This window comes from Camelus dromedarius, chromosome 24 (genome assembly GCF_036321535.1).
Source record: "Camelus dromedarius isolate mCamDro1 chromosome 24, mCamDro1.pat, whole genome shotgun sequence".
Classification (NCBI taxonomy): domain Eukaryota; kingdom Metazoa; phylum Chordata; class Mammalia; order Artiodactyla; family Camelidae; genus Camelus; species Camelus dromedarius.
The window spans coordinates 30,477,934-30,501,679 of NC_087459.1; the positions used below are offsets into that span (position 1 = coordinate 30,477,934).

Consider the following 23,746-nt stretch of genomic DNA (forward strand, 5'->3'; position numbering starts at 1 on the left):
CGGCGGAGCAAGGCAGAGGTTCAACCTGACCCAAGTTCCCTGTCAAGAGCTCGGAGGCAAAGCTGCCCCCAGCCGGCCGGCAGTGAGGACTCTCCCACGGGCTGGGAGTGGAGATGGCAGACTCTGCTGCCCCCAGCTCTTCAGGGGGCGAGGAAGAGGGCGCCCTAGAGCCACGCATCCCGGGACAAAGGAACCAGCAGAAGCAGAGGCTCCCTCGGGGTTGCAGGCTCATATCGGGGTGACAGCTATGGCCTGATCTTTCATGACCACTTTGGCTGCGAGTGACACTGGAGAGGTAGTGGCCCGGCAGGCTGAAGGCACTCCCTCAGACTGAGTTTGGCAGCCTCTCCAGCAGGCGATCCCCCTTCTGCAGACACTACTTTGCTGGGCACCCTTGGCGGAGCCACGGCTGCGAGAGGGTGTTGCGTCCTCCCAGCCCTGCCCTCCCCACCCCACCAGCTGCCCGCAGAGTCGGCAGACCAGCACCCCTGCAGCCACGGGGCCCCGGCCTCTCCATCAGCCTATGCCCTCCAGAGCCAAACGGGCTGGGGGATGAGGCTTTCCTTGGTTCTCCTGGATGCTCACGACCTGATCTAAAACCCCACGCTCCCAAAACACTCAGAAGCTTCCTGGAGAAGCTATCAAACCACCCCCAGGACCTGAGAAAACAAACCAGGCTGAGAGCAAGGGGCCCCCTTCTGTGCCTGAAGGTTACACCGAGAAGGCAGACGAGGGACGCTCCAGCTCCCTCCGCAAGAGACTGAGGCCGTGACCGTGGAAAACACACTAAGCCACGGTGGGGCGCAGGGAGCCAGGCCAGGGCCCAGAGCGGAAAACAGAGTCACAAGTCAGAGGCAGAGAGAGCGGTCACAGAGGAGCAAGGGTTGGTGCCTCTGGGAGGTGGAACGAGGAGGGAGAAGCAGCGGAAGAGGACGGCAGGGAGGCAGGCTGCTCTAAATCCGAGGGCACAGGTCCTTGTCCTGGACAGGAGAGGAGCTGGCTCACTCCAGGTCATGTGGAGGCGGCCACGTGCCAAGGATGCCAGCAGCCCCGGGAAGCTGGGCGAGGCTGCAGCCCCCAGGAGAAGCAGACGCTGCCCTCACCTGACGTCGGGCTCCAGGCCTCCTGAACTGTGCGAGAGAACGAATTTGCTGTCTGAAACCACCAGGTTTGCCAGAATTTGTCACGGCGGCCCTCAGGAACAAATACACTGGGTGAACACCAATAATTCAGAAATCCTCTTTTATTACTACCTTTAGTGGCTACTCTTCACATTAGCAAATATTTAAACTTTTATTAATCCACCAACATCTAGAAAACCCTAGCCAATTTTTACTTTTCTTCCTTTCTTGCCACTAACATATCAAGATAATCTGGAGCTTTAATTTCAAAAGTATTCTTTCAATAATCGCCCTTTAGAGTTAATTTCGGTTCTGCTGGTTTCTCTGCTTATCTTTTTCATTGTGCATCTCGCCTTTGGCTTTACTTCTGTTTTAGAGATGTTCTACTCTGATCGCTCCATTTCTAGAGACCAGACAAGGTCTCAGTGGTTAACTTAAATCTTTTCCTTTGAAAAACACTGTTTCCCTACCGTCTCTCATTCAGACTTGCTGGTGACAGACTTGCTGCAGTTTCCATTTCTTCTGAGAGGACGTGGTCTTTCCTTTCCGGAAGCTTCACGAATTTCTCTTTACCTCAAGCTTCCTGGCATTTTACCAGATGCATACAGGTCTTCTAAAAGTTCTGAAGTATTCCAGTGCTTCTTGGCTATTTCCTCCACTCTGTTCTCTTTTCTCTCCCTCTGGGACCTTCATTTGGTGAGATCTGAGCTGCTGGCCCGGTCATCCATGTCCTCCTGCAGTTCCGTGCGAAACTGCGGTGCCTTCAGCCAGGTCTTCATGGGCTTCCAGCCCAGCCCTGCATTGTTACAGGACGCTGCTCTCATTCCAAGGGGATTTCTCACACCTCCTTGCTCCTGTACCATGGGTAAGCAACGTCCTCTCCTATTTTGATGAGATCTACGTGAAATGCAAACACATGCGCATAAACGTCCTACCACGGATTCTCCTTCCACCATTTGTTAGGTCTGCTTCCTGCGGGCTGGCTCAGCCTGGCCTGCTGAGTTCCGTGTCTTTCACAGCGTCAGCTTCCTCCTCCTTTGTGGGTTCCCGGGTGGGTCCTGGTTTTCCCTCCGGGGGTTTGGCAGAAGTGCAGGTAACACAGCCAGGCGGGGCTCAGCAGCTGGTCTCTGCACCTCCTTCCTAGCAATGGCAGCCCCGGAAGATGCGGACCGCTTCCGCGGGCTGAGTGCCGCCTCGCGCTTCCCCCACCTGGGGACACACACGCCACTGCTCCGCGCAGGCTCAGCAGAGGGCGAGCTGTCTGGAGGTCCCCCACCACCGACCGACGCCCACACCTGCCTCTGAGCGGGCGGAACCCCTGAGGCTGCCCATTCCTGCAGCAGTTTCTTTCTCACTCGTGCTCTGCGTCGTCATTCACTGATCATCCTCTGTCTTTCAGAGAGCCCTCAATTTCTAAGCCACCGAGTGAACTGCTTGTTGCAGATTTACGTATTTTTAAAGGCATTTCTAGGAAACTGGGAATGAAAGGAGAGGCCGCTGAGTGTTTTCAGTTTCCCTAATCTAATCAAGGAGCTCTTGATTACTTTTACAAACCCAAGTGCTACTTCCGGGTCCCCAACAAACCAAGGCTCTTGGATCAACACCTTACCGCTCTGCGACCTGACAGTTTTCCTACGAGCCTGAGAGAACTCACTCTGACAGCAGCCTCGTGTTTCACAATGTCGCATGGCTTAAGGGGCATGGGGTGTGGGGGAGACACAATTTTTGGGTGGTGGGGACACACTTTTGAACCATGTCTGAGGCGCGTGAGGCCATCCGGTGCTGTAATGGACCCAATGCGTGTGTCCCCTAAACGCACACGTGGGAGCCCCAGCCCCCAGGGTGATGGTTTAGGAGGCGGGGCCGGGGGGTGGTGAGGTCATCTGGGCAGAGCTCCGGTCTGACGGGCTCAGTGTCCTTGTGAGAAGAGACGCCAGGGAGCTCACCCACCCCACCACATGAGGCCATGGCGAGGGGACACCACCTGCATGTCAAGATGACGGTCCTCATCAGAGCCTCCTTGTGACTGAGGATGTCCAGCCTCCAGAGCCATGAGAAAAATTAATCTCTGCTGTTTAAAGCCACCCAGACTATGGTATTTTGTTCTGGCGGCCTGGGCTGAATATAACAAATCTATCACCAAGTCCACAAAAGCCAGAGAATTCTGACCATTTTTCTCAGCAAAAGCAAACACACAGACTGGATGTGCCATTTGCCTTTCTCAAGCAACATAATTACAAGTAAGTTGTCAGGCAGAACTGATAATTAATATTTTGAAGAACCTTTTAGGTGAAGATTAACACAAAAGGAAGCCTGCAGAGCAACTGGCCGCAGCCCAGGTGCAGCAGATGGACACCTGCGTCCTGGGACAGGCCAGCAGACACCTCAGGGCCAGGTGGGGCCCAGGACACCCAGGCCGGGCCCGGGGCCACCTGCACACCAACCAGTGAGCACCGCAGTCCTCCAGACGGCACGAGTCCCAGAGCCGGCTTCCCGCTCAGGGCACCGGGTGAGCTCTCTGTTCTGTGCCTCACTGTCCCCAGCTGTGACACGGGACTTAGAACCCACCTCATGAGACTGCTGCAGGGACCAAAGTATGTTCATCCAAGTGCTTCCCCAGCACAGTTCCTGATAAACGCCAGCCCTTATTATTGTAAATCTGCCCCATGGTGCGTGTAACTCAGGAGGCAGGCGCGAACCGCACCAAGAGGGCTGCAGGCAGCGCCACTCGAAGCGTCCGTCTGCTTCGAGAGCAAGATCCGAATCCATCCCTGCACTTAACGGTGTGCTGCACCTTAAAAACGAAAAGGCCTTGTTTTAAAGCATCTGCTTATTAAATCGTCTCTCTCGAGATGCCTCCAGTGCTTACTAAATCTGCTGATAATTCAACGCTGTAAACTCAACTTCCAAAGGAAAAAAAAATGGTTACTAATCTCAAATACCAAACCATTACCAAATTCACAAAACCGTTCTCGCTGACAGTTATGGAACTGATTTATACCCCATAAGCAGAGAATCAGGAAGCAACAGGGAAATGTTCACAGCGGCCAGAGTACCCCAGTTCAACAAACACCCTCCTGCTGCTGCAGACACGCTGAACCTCAACAAAACCCAAGCCTGCGAACTGTGAATAGGGAGCCATGGTGTGTATTTCTTTAAAATACACTTGCAACTGTGCCTGCACCTACAGATGTCAGTGTACAGATCTGGGACCTCGCACAGTGTAATTCCTGCAATCAGCAAACATTTACTGAGTGAACAAATAATTAACTAATTAGCGCAGAGGCTCAGTGCCAGAAAAAACAAGGAAGACGTAAGAAGTGAATACCAATTAAAGACCAGTGAGGATTCAAGGCACACAGCCCTGCAGTCAGGTCACCAGCGAGGAGGGCCTGAGGCGGCCCCTCCGTGGACATGTCTCTTCTCTCCTGGACCTTGAACCTTCGTGGCTGACTCGAGCCCACGCTTCTCAAAACCACAACCATGTTACAACTGAGCCGTGTGTCCCACAAAGCTTCACAGCCCCTGCTGAGGCCTTCAGCTCAGTCTCAAAAGCAAGCAGCCACACGTTGCAGGGTCACTTCTGGGGGCGTTTTCCTAGAAAACCCAGCTTGAGGAACAACCAAGGCATTGGCTTAAATCTGGAGTTGCTCGGCCTTTCAGACAGACATCTTCTTTTTAAGGTAAATGCAAGGAAGGCAGCCCCACCTTGAGCCCTGTAGCCCACCCAGACCAAAAACCTACCACCTCTGCCCGGAAGGCCCCGCGACTCCCGGGTCTGGGCTCCGAGGGACAGCAGAGCACTCGGCCTGGCGCCAGCGATGGGCCTGAATGAGCCTCTGGTGGCTCCCAGGCCGCCAGCCCCAGCTCGGACCTTCCCAAAGGCCTTCCGGTCCAGGGACTTCTGCTGCCCCCAGTTGTGAGCTGCCCACTTTGTGGTAAAAATTTAACCTTAACCCAGTGCCTTTATGAGGTGATATGCCCACCCCTGTCCAAAAGGGAGAGTGCCCGTTAAATGGACCCATGGATCGATCAGTCTCCCGCAGGCCAGGGAACCCAAGATGTTCTGTTACCTTTTTGGGGTCCATGTTGAACTTTTTCCTTCCCATGGCTATCTGCTTGTTCCTCTGAGTCGTCTTGCTAGGCATTCAAAAGAATTAAGACACTGTCACAGGACTTGGTTTGTGCAAAGTACAGGGAGCCCGCAGGGCCTGTCCCCTCCTGACAACTCAGGAAAGACGGAGCACGGCCCCCGAGGGCCCGCCACCCTCCTAGGGGAGGGGAAGCAGCACTGAAGAGGCCACCATGGCTCTTTCCGACATTTGGTAACTTCTTCAGAAAAAGCCCAGCTCCTGGTTACAGGGAAAGGGCACCACTGTCTGTGCAGGTGGATTCTGAGGTCCCTGTGCTGCCCCCTGAACTGCAAGGCCAGACAACGAACTGCATATAGCAGGGAGAGGGGAGCCCCTGGGGCGGAATGGGGAGCAGGAGTGAGGGGCCCCCACCTCCCCCACTGCTGCTGCCCCTTGAGCACAAGGTCCCGAGAGGTGAACTTGAAGGCGGAGCCTAAGTGCTCACCTCTCCTCCACGGACGTCAGATTGTCAATCTCCGTCATCACTTCTGCGATCTCATATTTCAGCCTCTGTCAGGAAAGAAAGAACGAAGGAATTGTAGGAGTGAGAATGGGGGTCTCTACCTCCCTGCTCCAGACTCAGAGACGCTTTACCCCCACCCCCACCCCCCACTGCGAGCGCAAGCTGCCCTCAGGCCTCAGCACCACAGGAGCGGCGAGACCAGTACCTGTCATGACCCAGAGTCTGCTTCTCAGGCCACCCCGACGCAGGGGGAGCACAATTCCTGTTCGTCCCTCCCAAGAGGAGAGCAGAGGGTCCACCAGGTAGATTCTAGAGGGTCTGTGTGTTAAATCAAGAAGGGACCCTGGGGAGACTATCACAGACGTACAAAGATAAAAACAGCAAAAGGAAGGCAACGAGTCCCGTAAACACCACCCACACGTGCCCATCCGCCTTCGCCGTGGTGGGCCTGTCGGTTCTTAGGAAGACCCGGGAGGTCAGTGTCGGGCCCGCAACCACTGTCTCAGGACGACTTCTGCCGCTTTTTGCAAGAGATGAGGCACCACGGACAGAGCTCAGGAGGTGACCACAAACCTGCCTGTGGCCCCCAGGCCAAGGACACCGGGAGGTACAGACTCGCCATCCCTTCCTGTGGCCCCACCATCTGCGGGCTGAGGCAGCTTTTACCTCTCTGGGCCTCAGTGTCCTCAGCTCAGGAGTGAGGCCGTCACAGCTACATATGGCTCCATTATTACTAATGCCCAACCAGGAACCTCAACCTTAAAATAAATTCTTATTCTTCGATCAAAGCACCTATTCTGGGTTATTTGATTTTTCCAAGAATGATGAGTAATCTTAGAAGAAAAAGTTTTACAAATTATCTTTCAAACACAAAGACGTTTTCACTCAGGACCCTATTATCTTATGTGCCAAGAAACTTCAGACTCAAACTGAGCCCCTAGAAAGGACCTATTGTCTGGATGCGGCTCAGCTCTGCAGCGGGTGCCGGGGAGGCCGCAGTTACTTTGGCTCTGACAACAGTTAGGAGGCGTCTCAAAGAGCAGCCACACGTCCACCTGCATTCCCAAGGTTACGCGCCCCCAGAGCCATGCGGCCCGGCCTTCTGAACAATTTCTGCAACAGTCACAGACACGCCAGTTCTGAGACTGGCTTCACTCCCCTGCTTCTCCCGTGGGACCCCCTCCACCCTGTCTCTGGGCACAGAAGTGTGGAAAGGACAATGGTTAGCTGTCGGTGTTTAATTCGTCATTCTGTTCCTACCAGTCAGTAGGCGCTGGGTGCACAGCTCCAGCTCAAAATACGTTTATCTATTTATTCAAAAGATCCCTGACAACGCCAACAACGTGCTGGGCCGCGTTCTAGGCGCCAGGGACACCGGTCAATGCAACAGGGTCTTGTCATACAATTTCCCGGAGCAGCACGTTTGCAGGTTGCTGCTGCCGCTGTGTGAAGCTGCCCTTTGTCACTCCGGAGTCAGTGGCACTTACCGCTGACCCCAGTCCCGAGGTGTCTTAGCTTCCAGCACAGAGTCTGCGCTGCGTGGCGACACGACCTCTGCTCTGCCGCCTCAGTGTCTCCCACGCTCTCTGCGTGGCTGTGATCTACACGCACTAGATACCCGTTCTTCTACATGTTCACGATGCTACTTGATTTACAATTTTACCTAAAAGCAAAAACTACAAGACATTTTCTTACCTCGATGTCATCAATAAGTTCCTTTTTTCTTCGACGAATGTCTAAAAGTTCTTCTCTCTCTTCTAATGAGAGGTCTTCAGGCACTGAAAGAAAAAAAAAATCAAATTAAACAACTTAACAGCTACTCCAAAGAACAATCTGGCAACATCTAGGAAGGTTGAAGATGGGCACACGTTCAAGCTGGCGATTCTGCGCGCAGGGATTTCCCCAAGGGACCCCAGCTTACAGACCACGTGTAAGACAGTCCTGGCAGCACTGTTTTGGTAGGAAAACAATATAAATTTCCACTAACAAGAAAATGAATAAGCTATATTTATAAAACAGAAGCCCACACAACAATGAAAAAATGGCTAAACTCAATCTTTCAACACAGATGAGCCTCATGAATAAAACAGAGAAGACAAAGGGAGGCTGAAACGCGCACTGCACATGCCGCCGTCCACGGCGGGGTGAAACGTGGACGGCGGGGCAGAAGTAAGTCCCCAGGAAGGACCGACACCAAATCCTCGATGGCGGGGGTGGGAGAAACACATTCCAGGAGGAAATGAGGGAGTGTCGATGCAGTGGGCAGAGGTCAGCTTGGTACACGGCTATTTGCTTAATTTTTTTTCAGTTGATGGAGTTGTTTTAACTTCTGCAGTATCTTCCACTCCTCCTACATTTATTTCCTCTCTCTCTTCTTAGTGCTGGACTTGGCTTATCTCATGAAGCTTTTTTTCAAAGAAACAGCTTTTGATTTTAATTATCTCCTATCGTGTGTTTAATTTGTATTTATTAATTTGTTTAAAGGAACAAAAGATTAAGAATCTGGGTAAATAGCAAGAGAATGTGTTGAGCTTCTACAAAGAAAGATACTGTGATCACGGTGAGGGGCAGACAAACTGACCAACGAGCCAGAAGACAGCACAGAACTGACACTGCAGCCCACGGAGACAGGGTGGGCCCTTCCACGTGCACCCTGCCGTCTCAGTTCCCTATGTGTAAAAAAAATGAATTGCAAGCGAAATAAAGGCTTAAATTCAAAAGGCAACAATACACAATTTTTCAGAGGAAAATAGAGAATGTGTTCATAATTTCAGAGTAGGAAAGGATTTCCTGTGGTAAAATAAAGAAAAAGGTTCAAATGATAAATACAGGATTCAAAATAATGTTTATCTTTAATGACAGAAGGAAGAGAATGGGATGAGGAGGGAAGCAAAGGACAGTTCAAAAGCAGTGTTAATGCTCTTCTCCTAACAAATACCATTATTACTTTTATCTGACACAATCTTAAAATCCTTAAATATTTCATAAAAACATTTTTTAAAAAATCAAGCAGAACTCTCGATCCTTGAGTTTCAAAAGCACTTCCACAAATTAGTTAGAACAACTCTGGGGATTTACAGGTCTGGGAATTTCGATGAGGCAGAGAAAGATATTTCTCAATATTTTACTGCATCTAGTGTATTTCCACCCCCAAAACACACTGCTATTTAATAACTAAAACCAAAAGTCAAGTGAGAACAAGGAAAAACATTGGCTTAATGAGGCAAAGAGGTTTCATATTTTCAGTGGTCACCTGACACTGGTAAGTTATCAGGGAAAATAACTTCTTGATGGCAATGATCATATCAAACAAAAAAGGAAAATTTAATGTTCTCATGAGCACTGTGAGCACTGTGTCAAAGCCCTGATCAGTTAAAAAAAATTTTCATGAAGACATGAATTAAGGACATAGAGCTCACACATAAAGTAGAAGAGTAAAGGCAAAGTAAAGGAGAAATTTTAAAGAAGATACTAATTTTCTTCAGATCATTCTTAACTTTTGCTACAAATGGGGAAAATGAGATGTGCTTTACAAAGAACCAGACACTACATACAATTTACACAAGATTTCCAACTTCCTGCTTCCTGCATCAGGTCTAAGCTTCAGTAAATCTCACATCAGCAATTTTCTTAAGTGATCTTCTTTGCCAAGCAACTAGTGAGGAAGGAACTATAATTTTTTTTTGGAGGGTGAGGCAATTAGGTTTATTTACATATATATATATATAAAATTTTTTTTTAATGGAGGTACTGGGGATTGAACTCAAGACCTCATGCAAGCTACGCACACACTCTACCACTGAGCTATACACCCTCCCCCTCCAAAGGAGCTATCATTTAGTGAGCAACTACACTGGGATACATGCTTCATCAAATTATATCACGCCCCCGTCTCCAAAACTTTGAGAGCAGCCATTACTGTCCTCATCTTATCACTGAGGAAACTGAGACCAAGAGAGGTCTAATGATTTTCCCAGGAGAGAGAGAAAGAATATTTGAAGAAGTAATGGTTAAAATGTTCCAAATTTGATAAAAGACATGAATATACACATTCAAGGTGCTCAAACTCCAAGCAGGATAAACTCTAAGCAGGATAAACACAAAGAGATCCACAAAGTCCCCCGGTATGCTGCTGAGCTGGTCAGTAGCTCAAAGACGGTCATCACGGACCTGGTCTTCCCATTCTGTGGTCTGAAGTGTCAGCTTCATCCTAAAGCTGCTGCTGGTGGCTTCCACGCTTCTTATTCATGCATGGTGGGAGCGGAGGAAGGGGGGCAAAGTTGGGGGAGGGGGAGGAGGAAGGGGAACAGTGCGCGTATGGGGAAGGGGGGAACAGTAGGCTGAACATGAGAGGGCTTCGTTCCCAGGAGTCCCTGTCAAGTCTCTCCTCAATTCTCCCAGTCCAACCTGGCACTGGCCTGGGGTTAGTGTGATGAGTGTGTTCCACCAGCAGGGCTGCAATGACTAGCCTCCACACTTAACATTTCAGAAGAAGGCACACAAAGAGGCCCAGATCAAGAGAAGATGTGAGAACCAGCAGAGAAGGACAGCTCCAAAACCAAGAGAACGAAGACTTTCAAGAGGGAGAAAACCAACAACGTCAGATGCCACCGAGGGATGAAGCAAAGCAAAGAAGCAAGCGTGCAGTTCTTGAACCTTCCAAGCAATTACTCTTACCAGCAAGCAAGCATCTTGTTCCAATAAAGACAGAAATCTAAAAGTAACCAGGTGGCTGACACCATCCTGCTACAACAAAGTAAATGAACTTGAAGCGCCAAATCAAGTCTAGCCCACGGTGCAGACTGGGCTCCCGAGAGGGGCCTCAAAAGGACGAAATGTTGTTCTGCGCGTTCTCCTACGCAGACACGTGAAAACAAGGGTCTGAGAGGGCAGGGCTCTGGTTCCATCATCAACAGACTCTTCGGATTAAGAAATCTCACCTAGTTTTTCCCTCTAACCCCAAGTGTGAGCAGGGTTGGCTAACAACAGAGTGAAGGTGTATTTTAAGCAAATCTAAACACCAGGATGGTTCAGCTCAAGATCCTGAAGCTTTTAACCATGATCTTTAATGGATTCCCTTGATTTTCTCAGTAATATCTACCTTTTCCTCTCCCTTTAAGGCCCTCAAGAGGTAAGTAAAGGACTAACCATTTACGTCACCAGTAATTCCAAACATAATTTGCACGTCTAAAAGAATGAAGAACTCTGTGAAGTGGGATGATGACACTGCGCCCTGGCAGAAAGCAGGTCCTTACGACACCGGGGAAGCTCGGAGCTGCAGCGTTATCGTATCTGTACTTACACTGAAGCAGTTCAGGAGAGAAAAAGATCAGGCAACATGGCAACAACTGTTAAACCTATGCGAGGGCTACACGGGTATTCATCGTCTGTTTTATACTCTAAGGGTTTGGAATTTTTCATAAGTTAAAAAAAAAAGTTTAAAGTATAAGTAGCCAATAGCATCTTTTAGGGGTATTTACCTGAAGCATTCATGGGAAAAAATGCAGTGCTCCCCAGCACATTTAAAAACCATAAGTAAATAAAATGAATAAAAGTACATAATCAAATTCTTGGGACCAATCTCTGCCCACTTGTCCTTTACATATTTCACTGTCCAATTACTTCTTTCCACACCCAGAATATATGGTGAAGACCAACATTTAGCTGTTCCACCAGGTATTCAGTGAAATTCTATCAATATCTCTCTGCATTCAAAATAACTTTGCAGTCACAAAATCTACTCCCACAGAGACTTCACACATGCAAGTGTCATACTAAAAATGGGAAGATATGCGATGTTCAGAGGTGTTCTTAATTATCAAGACCTTTTCCACAACAACTCACCAGTCTTCTCCCAACGAAGGCAAAAATGAGGTTTCTTTCACTTATCACTTACATTTTGTCACTCTGACATTGTTAGGTAATGTGAAACAAAAGTCTACAGTTGACTTATTTCTCCTTAAGAAATCTAGTGGTTTATTTTTTTTAATTGAAAAAGTTATACATGGATACAGCTACACGCACACTCTGAACACATAAAAGGGCATACGATGAAAAATTTCCTTCCAACCTCAATAAAATCTTATAAAAAAGCAAATTAACTGGAAACTGCTGGTGAAGTTCAGTGAAACCACTGGCATTGAACGCTCCTATCGTGAGCTTCTGAATGGAACCCTGATTCCGCAGGGGGAAGGCCCTGCTGGAGCCTCATTGCCTGGGCCCAGCTCCTCGTCTGCACAGCGACCTGGGGTGGGGGTGGGGGTGGGGTGCTGAGCACATGAGGTCACTTCTAACATCATCACTTCCAGCTCATCTCCGTCGGCCACAGCGCAGCAGCTGTGGTTTCCACAAATGTAAATGTTTTCACGAGGGAAAAGCAATGTGGAAAGGCTGCAAGAAATTCCCCATTTTAGTACAAAAGTTTTTGTGAGGTTTTAGGTTAAGATCAGGAGCAAATTCAAGAGACTCAGCCCAGGCCCCTGCCTTTCTTGAGAAGGCCCCGGTTTCCCACAAGTGAAGACAGGCAAAATTATGGAGGCTCGTGGGTGTGAGGTCTGTGTTTGGGGGTCAGGATTTGTATGAATTTAACATAAGCACTTAAGTGGGAACTTCTGTTTGCAGCGAAGATGGAGTAGCAGGGACCAGACTTACCCCCTGCCTGAAAGGACTAAAATGGACACAGCTGTACACTGCAAAGTATCTTTCAAACATAAAGGTGAAACAAAGACATTTTCAGACCTAAAATTTGAAAGAATTCATCACTAGTTGATCTGCACTATAAGAAATATGGAAAGTCCTTCCAGCAGGATTGGGAGACAGAAGGTGGGGAGACACCAGGTGAAAGTCTGTATCGACACAAAAGAAGGAAAAGCACTGTAAATGCTAACTATGTGAGTAAACATTTTCCCTGCGAGATGTCAGTCTCTTTAAAAGATTTACTGCTACTGTTGAAAGCAAAAATAACAAAAAGTGTGTTAGGTTGATAATATATGTAGAAGTTAAAACAGCAGAAAGGCTGGGAGGGGAGAAATCAAAGTATGACTCTTAGAAGGTTCCTATCCTGGATGTGAAGTGGCATAGTATTACTTGATGGCAGACTCTGGTAAGTTAAAGGTATTTAATTTCTTAAAACAAACAAACAAAAAACCCCCTACTATTTAAAAGCTAAAATAAACCACTAAGATAAAGCATGCAATAATAATATATTAATAAGAAATTCAGAATCATTATTTCATGTTTAATTAAAGATCCCATCAAGTATTAGACGTATCCTCCATCTCAGCAAAGTCAAAATGTAAAAGGTTCTGCAAACTGGAATCGATGGAAAATGGGAGATTATCATACATATTGACGTCAAAGCATAAGCAAATGGTATCTCAAAGCGTTTTCTAATTTTCAAATTATGTTAATCTATTTACTTAACAGATTCCAATCTACCAAAAAGCTGCTATTTGGTTTATTGCTATAACTATCTAACGACTCCCTTACAAACTTTATGCACGTACATACACACGTGATCCTCCACAAAGTTAACCAGAAGTCCTCCTGGGGGAAGATCACGTTCCACAGCCATGGACTGCGGCCAGAACCCCTCACTTTGTTTTAGTCACTTAATGTCAAATGTGGTAATTCAACAAATGTGTTAACAGGTGATAAAACAGAGTTCAAACAATGGCATGCAGATGACTCTCAACTACGTATTTTTGGTATCTAGTCCTAATGGAAATTGATGTCACCCTTAATTGTACCTTGATTACTAACCAATACTAAGTTTTTTTGTTATGATAACAGTATTTTTCAGAGTTTTGGTCAATGCCACAGGACACTAAGAATTCTGGCAAAGCACGGGCTTGGCCTCTGGTTCCATTAATTCACTACATGGGAACTCCATACAGGAATGCAGTTTAACCCAAATAGGTAACACCTATCTGCACCACTACAAGAACGGTGATTTAAACTGTTCAATGGGGGCGGCGGGGGAGAGTACAGCTCATTGTAGAGCGCGTGCTTGTATTCATGAGGTCCTAGGTTCAGTCCCCAGTACCTCCGTATGTATAAATAAATACGTAACTAATTACCTCCCCACACTAAAAAAAAAAATTAGAAACAAAACAAAACAAAAAAAACCTGTTCAGCATGGGTCCCAGCTACTACTGAGGTAGTGCCATTATACAAAGAACATAAAGAAAGACTGCGGGACCCTGGCAACAGCCTCTGGGTTTCATCTAAAGACCTGGCAAGAATACATCTTAAAATTTCTAGGTTTAGCAGGAAAGGAATGGAAACGGAGTTCAAAGTGCTCAAACTGAGGGAGAACGAGTAAGAAAAATTGGAATGACCAAAAAACCCAAGGGGGAGGGTATAGCTCAGTAGCAAAGCACAGGCTTAGCATGCACGAGGTCCTGGGTTGAATCCCCAGTACTTCCATTAAAAAATAATAACATAATTTTAAAAATAAAAGTTAAAAAATGTTAAATAGTGAACAGAAACTTAAAAATAAAAAAGGAAAAAACCCCAAAAGACAAGAAAGAGAAACAGAAAAACTATTAGATATGTCAATTTTATCTAAATAAAACTGAAATCTTTTTTTTAAAGAAAAGCCATCAGAAATACAAAATGTAAAATATGACAGTAGAAAAAATGCAAACACTGATTTTCAGTGGTGGACTGAGGAACAAGCCCATGACACTCTGCAGTTGCTCTGATCAGGAAGGCTTTGGAACTCCTTCAACCAAGAGAGCGCAGCAGAAGCAACACCGCGCAGGACCCTGGGCCCAGGCGGCCAGAGGTCTTGTACCACTGGGAACCCGGAAACCAAGACCACTGTGCTCTGAAGAAGCCCAGGTCAGCAACCTTCAGAATGAAATCTATTATGGAAAGAAGCCACTCGTAGAGAGTGTCCCAGACCTCCCAGCTGCTGTAGTTGCCTTCACTGAGGCTCCAGACCTGGGAGGGTGGGTAGCACCTGGGAGGAACTCGGCCCCGGCTGACCCGCCAGCTGATGCAGCAGTGTGTGTGCACCCAGATGAGAGCAGTCTGTGAACCACCAGTCAACTCCCAGGAACGTGCACAACAATAAACAGGGCTGTTTTAAGCCAGTTACTCGGGAATACTTTGTTACATGGTCATAAATAACTGATACATTAACAATGAACATCTACAGAAAAAAAAAAAAAAAGACCAAGTTTTAAAACCTGGACATAAAAAAATGGACAATGTAAAAAAAAAATCCAACTAAATGCCCCTTCAAAGAAAGATATATCTAAAATATAAGAATACATAATGATGGAAGTTAAAAGGGTAGAGAGTGATACATCAGACAAATCCTTAGCAAAGAAAAGCTGGTCCCACTACAATAACACGGGCGAAACACACCAAAGGTAAAGTCACGAGATAATGACACCATTCAATTAATCACACAATTAGCAAGTCTGAATGTAGATGCACCGAACAAAATAGCTTCAAAATATATAAAGCAAAAATTGACAAGGGTACATGGAAAACTGGAATTTTCCCAAAGACTCCCCTGCCAAAAAAAGGGGGAAAGCCATACAGATTTGACTAATACAATCAACAAGCTTGAACTAATGGGCCTAATATGCTTCATCAATTTTAAGATGCACATTTTAACATCTCTGAAATCTAATGTGACATAAGTAGGCCACTGCCTTCATATCTGTGAACGTGCTTATTATTGCCAGGGGCATCACTCCTTGATGTTTCTGTTAAAAACACAATTTAAGAAGCATCAGATGAAGAAACAGGAGCCCCGTTACGGCTTCAAACTTTTCATTGACACCTTCTGGTAAGATCAGTAAGTCTCAGCATAAGGACGTGCAGAACTTAAAAACCACTGAGAAAATACAGGAGCACGCTTTTTTTTTTTTTTTTAAGGTTTTTTTCTGGGGGGTAGGTTTATTTATTTAATTATGTTTATATTGGAGGTACCGGGGCTCGACCCCAGGGCCTCGTGCACACTGAGCGTGCGCCGCACCCCCCCGACCAGGAGCACTCTTTTAAGGAACCCTGTGCATCACTCGCGCCCGGAGCGGCACAGGACAACACTGTTGTTTCTGTCAAAAACAAATACCTGCTCTGTGTAGAAGAGCGATTCCAAAGAGTGGGGCCCTGATGGTGAAGGGGTTTTAGGAATACTGTGACCGAATTATTTTGCTGACATTTTACTTTCTATATGCACGCACAATTAGTAACAGTTGTTTTAAAATCAATGTTTAAATAAATTTAAAGGACTCTTTCAATCAATATAAATTTAAAAAAAACTTCGAGAAGAAACCATTAAGTCTCGTTTGACTGGCAGTTATTTACTTAGTGGAACACAATGATGCATCTTACGACTGATTGGAAACAGATTCAGTCAGACCACCGCCCCCAGCAGCTGAGGGCACAGGGAGCACTCGTGCAAACTGACTCTGTACTGTCTGTCCATTAACCAGGTCTTACCAAAGCTCACAGGACCGGTGTGGTGGATACGACCAACTGGTTTTGCTCCCCCTCGGTAGGTGCCTGACTGTAAAGCTGAGGTTGGAAAGCTCAAAATTACATTCCCATACTCCTGCGCATTCAGACTTCTAAAGACGAATTAGGCTCTACCCACGGGCTGCGCCACACATGATTTCAAAGAGGGAAGTGAAGTGGGGGTCCCGGTCCTATCCTTTCTTAAAGAACGCTTCCTGGCCAGTGAGGATGCAGGGGCAGAGGACTTCCTGCAACAGCACGCTGGTGCTCAGTTTCCAGCCTCCTAGGAACTGAGATGGTGCTGCAGCCCAGGGGCTTCCTGATTCGGGTTTGCGGACCCCGTCCCAGCCAGGGATACACATAGATCTCAAAGGTTCCAGGGGTCACCTATGAGGAGTTCCATTAGTGACTTAGTGCTGGGGGCTAGGCCAGAGCCCCCTCCTCTAGTCATTCCAGGGCTGTGGCAGGCACCCCAACTGTCTATTCCATTATCCCTTCCTGCCCCAAACACTCAGCCTGCTGTGTGGTTCCTGCGTGGAACTCTTCTTGAAACAATGGTATCACAAAGACCACATTCCCTAACCACAGACTAAGTTAGAAGTCAATGACAAAACAGTGACTAAAAATTCCATCTGTTTGGAAATTAAGAAACAATTCTAAATAACTGCTTGGTCAAAGAAAATACAATGTAAACGAGAAAATTCTGAGAAGAGAATGATGGAGAAACACTACGTATCAGTACTTTTGTGCTCCAGCTAAAATACTTAGACATTCACAACTTCAAATACTGATTTCAGAAAAGAATTCAGTTGAAAGTAAGCATTCACCTTAAAGGAAGTTAGAAGAATAACAATCATTTAAAATCCTGAAGAAGAGAACACAGGAAAGAAATTCATGTTAAAAATGCAATGAAGTGCGGCCACTCTGGCCAACAGCCTGGCAGTTCCTCAAAAGGCTCAACCCTGAGTCTGCCTGTGATCCAGCAAGTCCCCCTCCCCACGTGTTCACCCAAGAGAACTGAACACACAGGTCCACACAGGGACCGGTCCGTCGGCATTCCCGGTATGATCCCATTCACAGGAGACGTCCAGAGCAGACAAAACGAACTTGTGGTAATAAAGATCAGGGGAGTGGTTACTCTGGTGGGAGAGGTACGGACAGGAGCGCCTTCGGGACGCTGCGAAGGTTCTACACTTGACCTGGGTGGCAGTTACACAAGTGTGTGCGCGCACAGACGTGTAAGACAGCCTGAGTTCTGTGTGCACTTAGCTTTTGGGCATCGTGTTCACTGCCCCTAGAAGTCTACTTCTGGATAAGTAATCCCCTATAGTCCTCAACAGAGAGAAGGAAGAATTTCCTTTAAAAGACACTAAAATAGCATTCTGAGAACTCGGCACACACGAATGGAAATGATGCTGGCCCACCTAGGATGACTTCAGGACGGTGTGGTCGGAGGTACACACCTGATCCGACGGCCTCACTACCACCTCTGCCTGACACCCTCTGCCTCCAAAATACAGAACACCGAGTAAGGGGCAGGAAGCCACAGAGGTACCATAAGGGACACAGGAGAAGAGGATTTTTGTTGTTGCTGCTGTTGAGGGGAAGGGAATTAGGTTTATTTGTTTGTTCGTCTAAACGGAGGTACCGGGGATTGAACCCAGGACCTCGTGCATGCTAAGCAGGAGCTCTACCACTGAGCTATACCCTCCCCCCTTTTTTTCTTTTAGAGCAGCTAATAACTACAGCAGGCCTCATTCACAGTACACTTCACTCCATTGTGTTTTGCAGATAACATTCTGTGAACACACTGAAGCTTTGTGGCAACCCTGCATTGTCAGATAGTGTTTCTAAGCAATGAAGTATTCTTAAGGTACGTACATGGGGTTTTTAGACACCATGCTGTTGCACATTAAACAGACGAAAGTACAGTGTAAACACAGCTTTTACGTGCACTGGGAAACTAAGGCATGTCACGCAACGTGCTTTACTGCAATGGCCTGGAACCGAACCCACATCATCCCCAAGGTCTGCCTGTACAGAATCGTATATTTCAGAAAACCAAAAATCCATCGGTTATCAAGTACACCATTATTTTAAGTCCTGTTAAGAAATAAAAAACACTATAACTACCAAATTTAACTTTAAGGTGCCAAACTGAAAGATGCATTCTAATTTCAGAGAAGCTATAATGTATATCTTACGGCCAACAGGTACATGAAAAGATGCTCATTGTTGCTAATTATTAGAGAAGTGCAAATCAAAACTACAATGAGATATCCCTCACACCAGTCAGAATGGCCATCATCAGAAAGTCTACAAATAACAAATGCTGGAGAGGGTGTGGAGAAAAGGGAGCCCTCCTGCACTGTCGGTGGGAACATCAAGTGGTGCAGCCACTGTGAAAACAGTCTGGAGGGGCCTTAAAAAACTAATAGAGCTGCCATATGATCCAGCAATCCCACTCCTGGGCATGTTTCCAGAAAAGACAAAAACTCTTAATTTGAAAAGATACACTTATAGAAATGTTCATAGCAGCACTATTTATAACAGCCAAGATGTGGAAACAACTCAAATGTCCATCGACAGATGACTGGATAAAGAAGATGTGGTATATTTATACAATGGAATACTACTCAGCCATAAAAAGATTGAAATATTGCCATTTGCAGCAACGTGGATGGACCTGGAGGTTATCATGCTAAGTGGAGTAAATCAAAGACAAATATCATATATTACTTATATGTGGAATCTAAAAAAATAATACAAACGAATCTATATACAAAACAGAAACAGACTCACAGACAGAAAACAAACTCATGGTCACCAAGGGGGAAAATAAGGGGAGGGATAAATTAGGAGTTTGGGATTAACACACACTACCATCTATAAAACAGATAAGCAAAGATTTACTGTACAGCACAGAGAACTATATTCAATATCTTGTAATAACCTATATGGAAAGGATCTGAAAGAGAAATATGCAGATATATATACACACACACACACAAATGAATCATTCTGCTGTACACCCGAAACAAAGACAATATTGTAAATCAACTGTAGTTCAATAAAAGAGCACATCTTAGAATCAGTAACATAACAGCTACAAAGAATGCCTATTTTATAACATTAACATTTATAACAATAGCATTTCTTAATTCAAAATTGTTTTCGAGCAGATAAAAAGCGTTGCTAACTGCCCTAGAAGATGAAATCTTTGAAACGAACTGCTGTTATTTTCCAAAGTCTGCCATTGTCTCAGGCATGTGCATCTGCCCCTGGAGGAGGCAGTTAAGAATGACTGCACAGCAGAGAGATAAGGTCAGCAAGACACTAAGAGAGAGAGCAGTAGTTGCAAGTTTTCAAAACAGCTGCTTCGTCTTTACACTCACATTGGGCTGCACTCCTCCCCAAATCAGCCTTTGCACCTGGGTGCAAACATCCTCCTGATGACCAACCTGTCAACCCACAGCTGTTGCTTTTCCTGTTGGGTGATGTAGCTAACCGCCACCAAGTGACAGGCGGACTTCCACAGGGGTGTGTATCTCACAGAAGGCGGTGATAAAGGACAATTTATTCCCTCGCTCCTTCCAGCAAAGCTACACAGGAGAGCCAAGGACTCAGCCAGCTCTCCGGAATCCTTATCCAATGTGTTTCTTCGGAATCGGTGATTCCAGCTGGTTATCTAGAGCTGTTCTTACACAACCTGGTCTACACACCTTCTCCATCAGCATCACTTGAAGGTACTTGTTTAAAACAGGCTTCCTGGGCCCTGCCCTATGCCCATCAAACCAGAACCCCTGGGTAAGAAGCCTAGGACTCTGAATTTTAACAAGCTTCCCAAATGATTCTGGTTGACACTGAAATTTGAGAACCACTGCTAAAATATAGCTTTGCACATATAAGCCCTTCACTCAAATCATGAACGCAATAGATTATGTACGGAAGCAACATGACATAGTATTTAGGAGTTTAAGTCCTGCAGCCAGGATGCCTGTCTCAAAGCTTGTCTCTGCCACTTACTAGCTGTGTGACCTTGAGCAACTTACCTAACCTCCCTGTGCCTCAGTTACCTCACCTGTAATAGGATAGTATCTTTATCTAATTACTATGTCAAAAGCTAATCACAATCTAATGCTCTTCTTGAATGTTACTTGACATTTCAAAAAACTGTATCTTAAAACAAATCAAAACAAGAAGCATTTAAAGATCACAAGACTTTTTTTTAACCTCAATCATGAACAATTAATAAGGAACAATAAGAATTTCTATTTCTACCCTGGATAACTGAAAGAACAAAATAAACAGCTTTTGATATCAAGCCTGTTTAACTGATTTTATTCACAGGCAGAAGTTGTGGTTGAGGGGAGAGGGTGGAGTGGGAACAGCTCCACAAATACACATGAATAAAAAATCGTGTGAAGACAGCGTGGCAGTTCCTCACAAAGCTAAATACAGCCTCACAAGGAGACCCAGCAACCACACTCCCAGCAATTCACCCAACTGAGCTGAGAATTTGTCCACATGGAAACCTGCACACGAGTGCTTACAGCAGCTTTATTCATAATTGCCCCAAACTGGAAGCAGCGAAGATGCCCTTCAGTAGGTGCACAGAGAAACTGTGGTACAACAATGAACTATTACTCATTCTTAAAGAGAAACGAGGATCAAGTCATGAAAAGACACGGAGGAGCCTGAAATGCACGTGACCAAGGGAGAGAGGCCAGTCTGAGGGGCCACGCACTGCGTGTTTCCAGCCACGCGGCCTGGAAAAGGCAAGCTCATGGAGGCAGTACGAGGCTCAGTGGTTGCCAGTGGTTCATGGGGATGAGGGGAGGGGAAGATGGGGTGAGCACAGGGGATTTTTAGGCAGTGAATCTATTCTGTGTGATACTGTAATGGTGGAAACACGTCATTATGCATTTGTCAAAACCCACAGAACTGTACAGCACAAAGTGAACCCTGCTGTCAACTATGGACTTTAGATAATGATACTAATGCATCAATATTGGTTCAATTGTCACGAAGGTACCACACTCAAGTAAGATGTCAGTAACAGAGAAATCTCTTACGGAGGGGACCATATGGGAACTCTGTATTATCTGCTCAGTTTTTTTATGTAAATCTAAAACTCCTCTAAAAAATAAACCTATTAATAATGTTTCTAAAATGAGATAATGACACCCACAGCTTCCAAACAATTCTCTTAAAACAATTTTATGAAAGTCAACTCTGCCAATTTAATCAGCCCTAACTTCCAACAAGTCCTTTTGAAGATCAGACAGAAGATGAAAGACACTCCTTACCAGATTTCAAATGAGATTCTCAACCACAATGTCAGAAAAATGTCACCTAAAATTTAAGACTGGATTTTATTCTTTTCATTTAAATTATTTTCAAAAACTTTGCCTTTGAAAGCTTCATTAAGTTGAGAAGATAAAACCATTCTTATAACCAGTTTCCTGAAGTCACAGGGGAGTTCTGGCTAAAAGCGCGTAAAATCTGCATCAGTAAGCCTGCTGCTGGCGTCCCCAAAAGCAACCCTCCGCGCGCACGTCCATCTTTTCTCCAGTTCATTTCACTAGTTCCAGTGAACACTGACCCATGCTCAGACATCACCTTGAGTAGTGGTCCCCAGGCTAAAGGAAAGCAGCGTTTCTCCTTCCAAGATGTATCTTCATGAATCTTTCAAAAAGAGACGGACGGGCACACCTGCTTCACTGGCAGACCGCCTTGACTGGCAGACTCATCACACCGACATACACTTAAACAGCCCTCCCCACCCCCTAAAAAAAGTCAGAGGGCAATGGTTTAATCGTTTACGAATCCTGAAGTCTGATCTCCTCAGGCAAGCCTTCAGTTTGATGTTTGATTATAAAACGGACAAATAAATATTCTAGAATGTATTCTCAATTTCCTTTCCAACTGAAGTTTTGCAAGTACTCACTAAAACAATCCTATCACATCTCTTGTCTTGGAACCCACAGACCTTCCCACTGCCCCACTGCTCTCAGAGGAGAACTGACCTCCTTCCCAGGCCCTGAGCACAAGCTGCTCCCCCAGCTCACGCCAGCCACTTACCAGTCCTCCGTGGACTCCCTTCCTCTCCTGTGGACCTCAGCTCAAATGCAGCCTTCCCCTCACCGTGTCAAAAGGATCCCCAGCTCCCTGCACAACCTTTTTCTGTAAGACTTCACTGTTTTATTTTTTTCTCAGCCTCAGCATTATCAGGAGTGTTAGCAAATGATCAATGCTGGAGAGGGTGTGGAGGAGAGAGAACCCTCCTACACTGCTGGTGGGAATGCAGTTTGGTGCAGCCACTGTGAAAACAGTATGGAGATTCCTCAAAAGACTAGGAATAGACTTCCCATATGATCTAGCAATCCCACTCCTGGGCATATATCCAGAGAAAAATATAATTCAAAAAGACACATGCACCCCAATGTTCACAGCAGCATTATTTACAATAGCCAAGACATGGAAACAGCCTAAACATCCGTTAGACAGACTGGATAAAAAAAGTGTGGTGTATTTACACAATGGAATACTACTCAGCCATAAAAAAGAATAAAATAATGCCATTTGCAGCAACATGGATGGACGTGGAGATCATCACCCTAAGTGAAGTGAGTGAGAAAGAGAAAGAAAAATATCATGTGGTATCACTCATATGTGGAATCTAAAAAAAAAAAAAGAGAGACATAAATGAACTTATTTACAAAACAGAAACAGACTCACAGACATAGAAAACAAACTTATGGTTACCAGGGGGGAAAGTGGGTGGGAAGGGATACACTGGGAGTTCGAGATTTGCAGATACTAATGACCATATATAAAAAGGATTCAACCGTACAGCACAGGGAACTATACTCAGTATCTTGTAGTAACCTATAATGAAAAAGAATGTGAAAATGAATAAATGTATGTACATGTATGACTGAAACACTATGCTGTACACCAGAAACTGGCACAACACTGTAAACTGACTACACTTCAATAAAGAAAAGAACGTTTCAGAGTGTCAGGAAGCAGTCAAGAGTGACTAAATACACGTGCCGGGAGCCGGGGTGCGGGGTGCAGGGCGTGGCTCCCGGCTCCGCCACCCCATCAGCTGTGATGCTGGCCTCCTGCGCTTTACTTTTCCCATTTAAGAAAAAAATTTTTAATTGTGGTTAAAAAAAAAACAAAATTTACCATCTTAACCATTTTTAGCAGCAGTTCAGGAGTGTTAAGTATATTCACAGTCCAGAACTTCTTCATCTGGTAAAACCCAAACTACACCTACTGAACCCTAACTCCCTAATTCCGCTCCTCCAGCCCCTGGTGACCACCATTCAAATTTCTGTTTCTATGAACCTGACTACTTTAGATACCGAACATAAGCAGAATCATAGTGTTTGTCTTTGTGTGTGTGTGTGACTGGTTCATTCCACTTGTCCCCAAGGTCCATCCATGTTGCAGCATGTGACATAGGGTGTCACATATACTCTGTGTACCTATGTACCATATTTCTTTACCCAGTCGTCTGTCGATGGACTTCTGGGTTGCTC

At 45.8% G+C, this 23,746-nt stretch overlaps 1 protein-coding gene across 3 annotated transcripts in view; it reads right to left on the bottom strand.

The window, feature by feature from the left end:
- The window catches only part of CYTH3 (cytohesin 3), an 81,359-nt gene that overhangs the window by 16,591 nt on the left and 41,022 nt on the right, over positions 1-23,746 (bottom strand). For all 3 annotated transcript variants that reach the window (XM_064478710.1, XM_064478709.1, XM_064478708.1), the window contains exons 2-4: positions 7,413-7,495; positions 5,700-5,764; positions 5,195-5,261 (exon numbers count right to left, since the gene is read on the bottom strand). In XM_064478710.1, the coding sequence (XP_064334780.1) occupies positions 5,195-5,261; positions 5,700-5,764; positions 7,413-7,495 (215 nt within the window). The remainder of the gene's footprint in view (positions 1-5,194; positions 5,262-5,699; positions 5,765-7,412; positions 7,496-23,746) is intronic.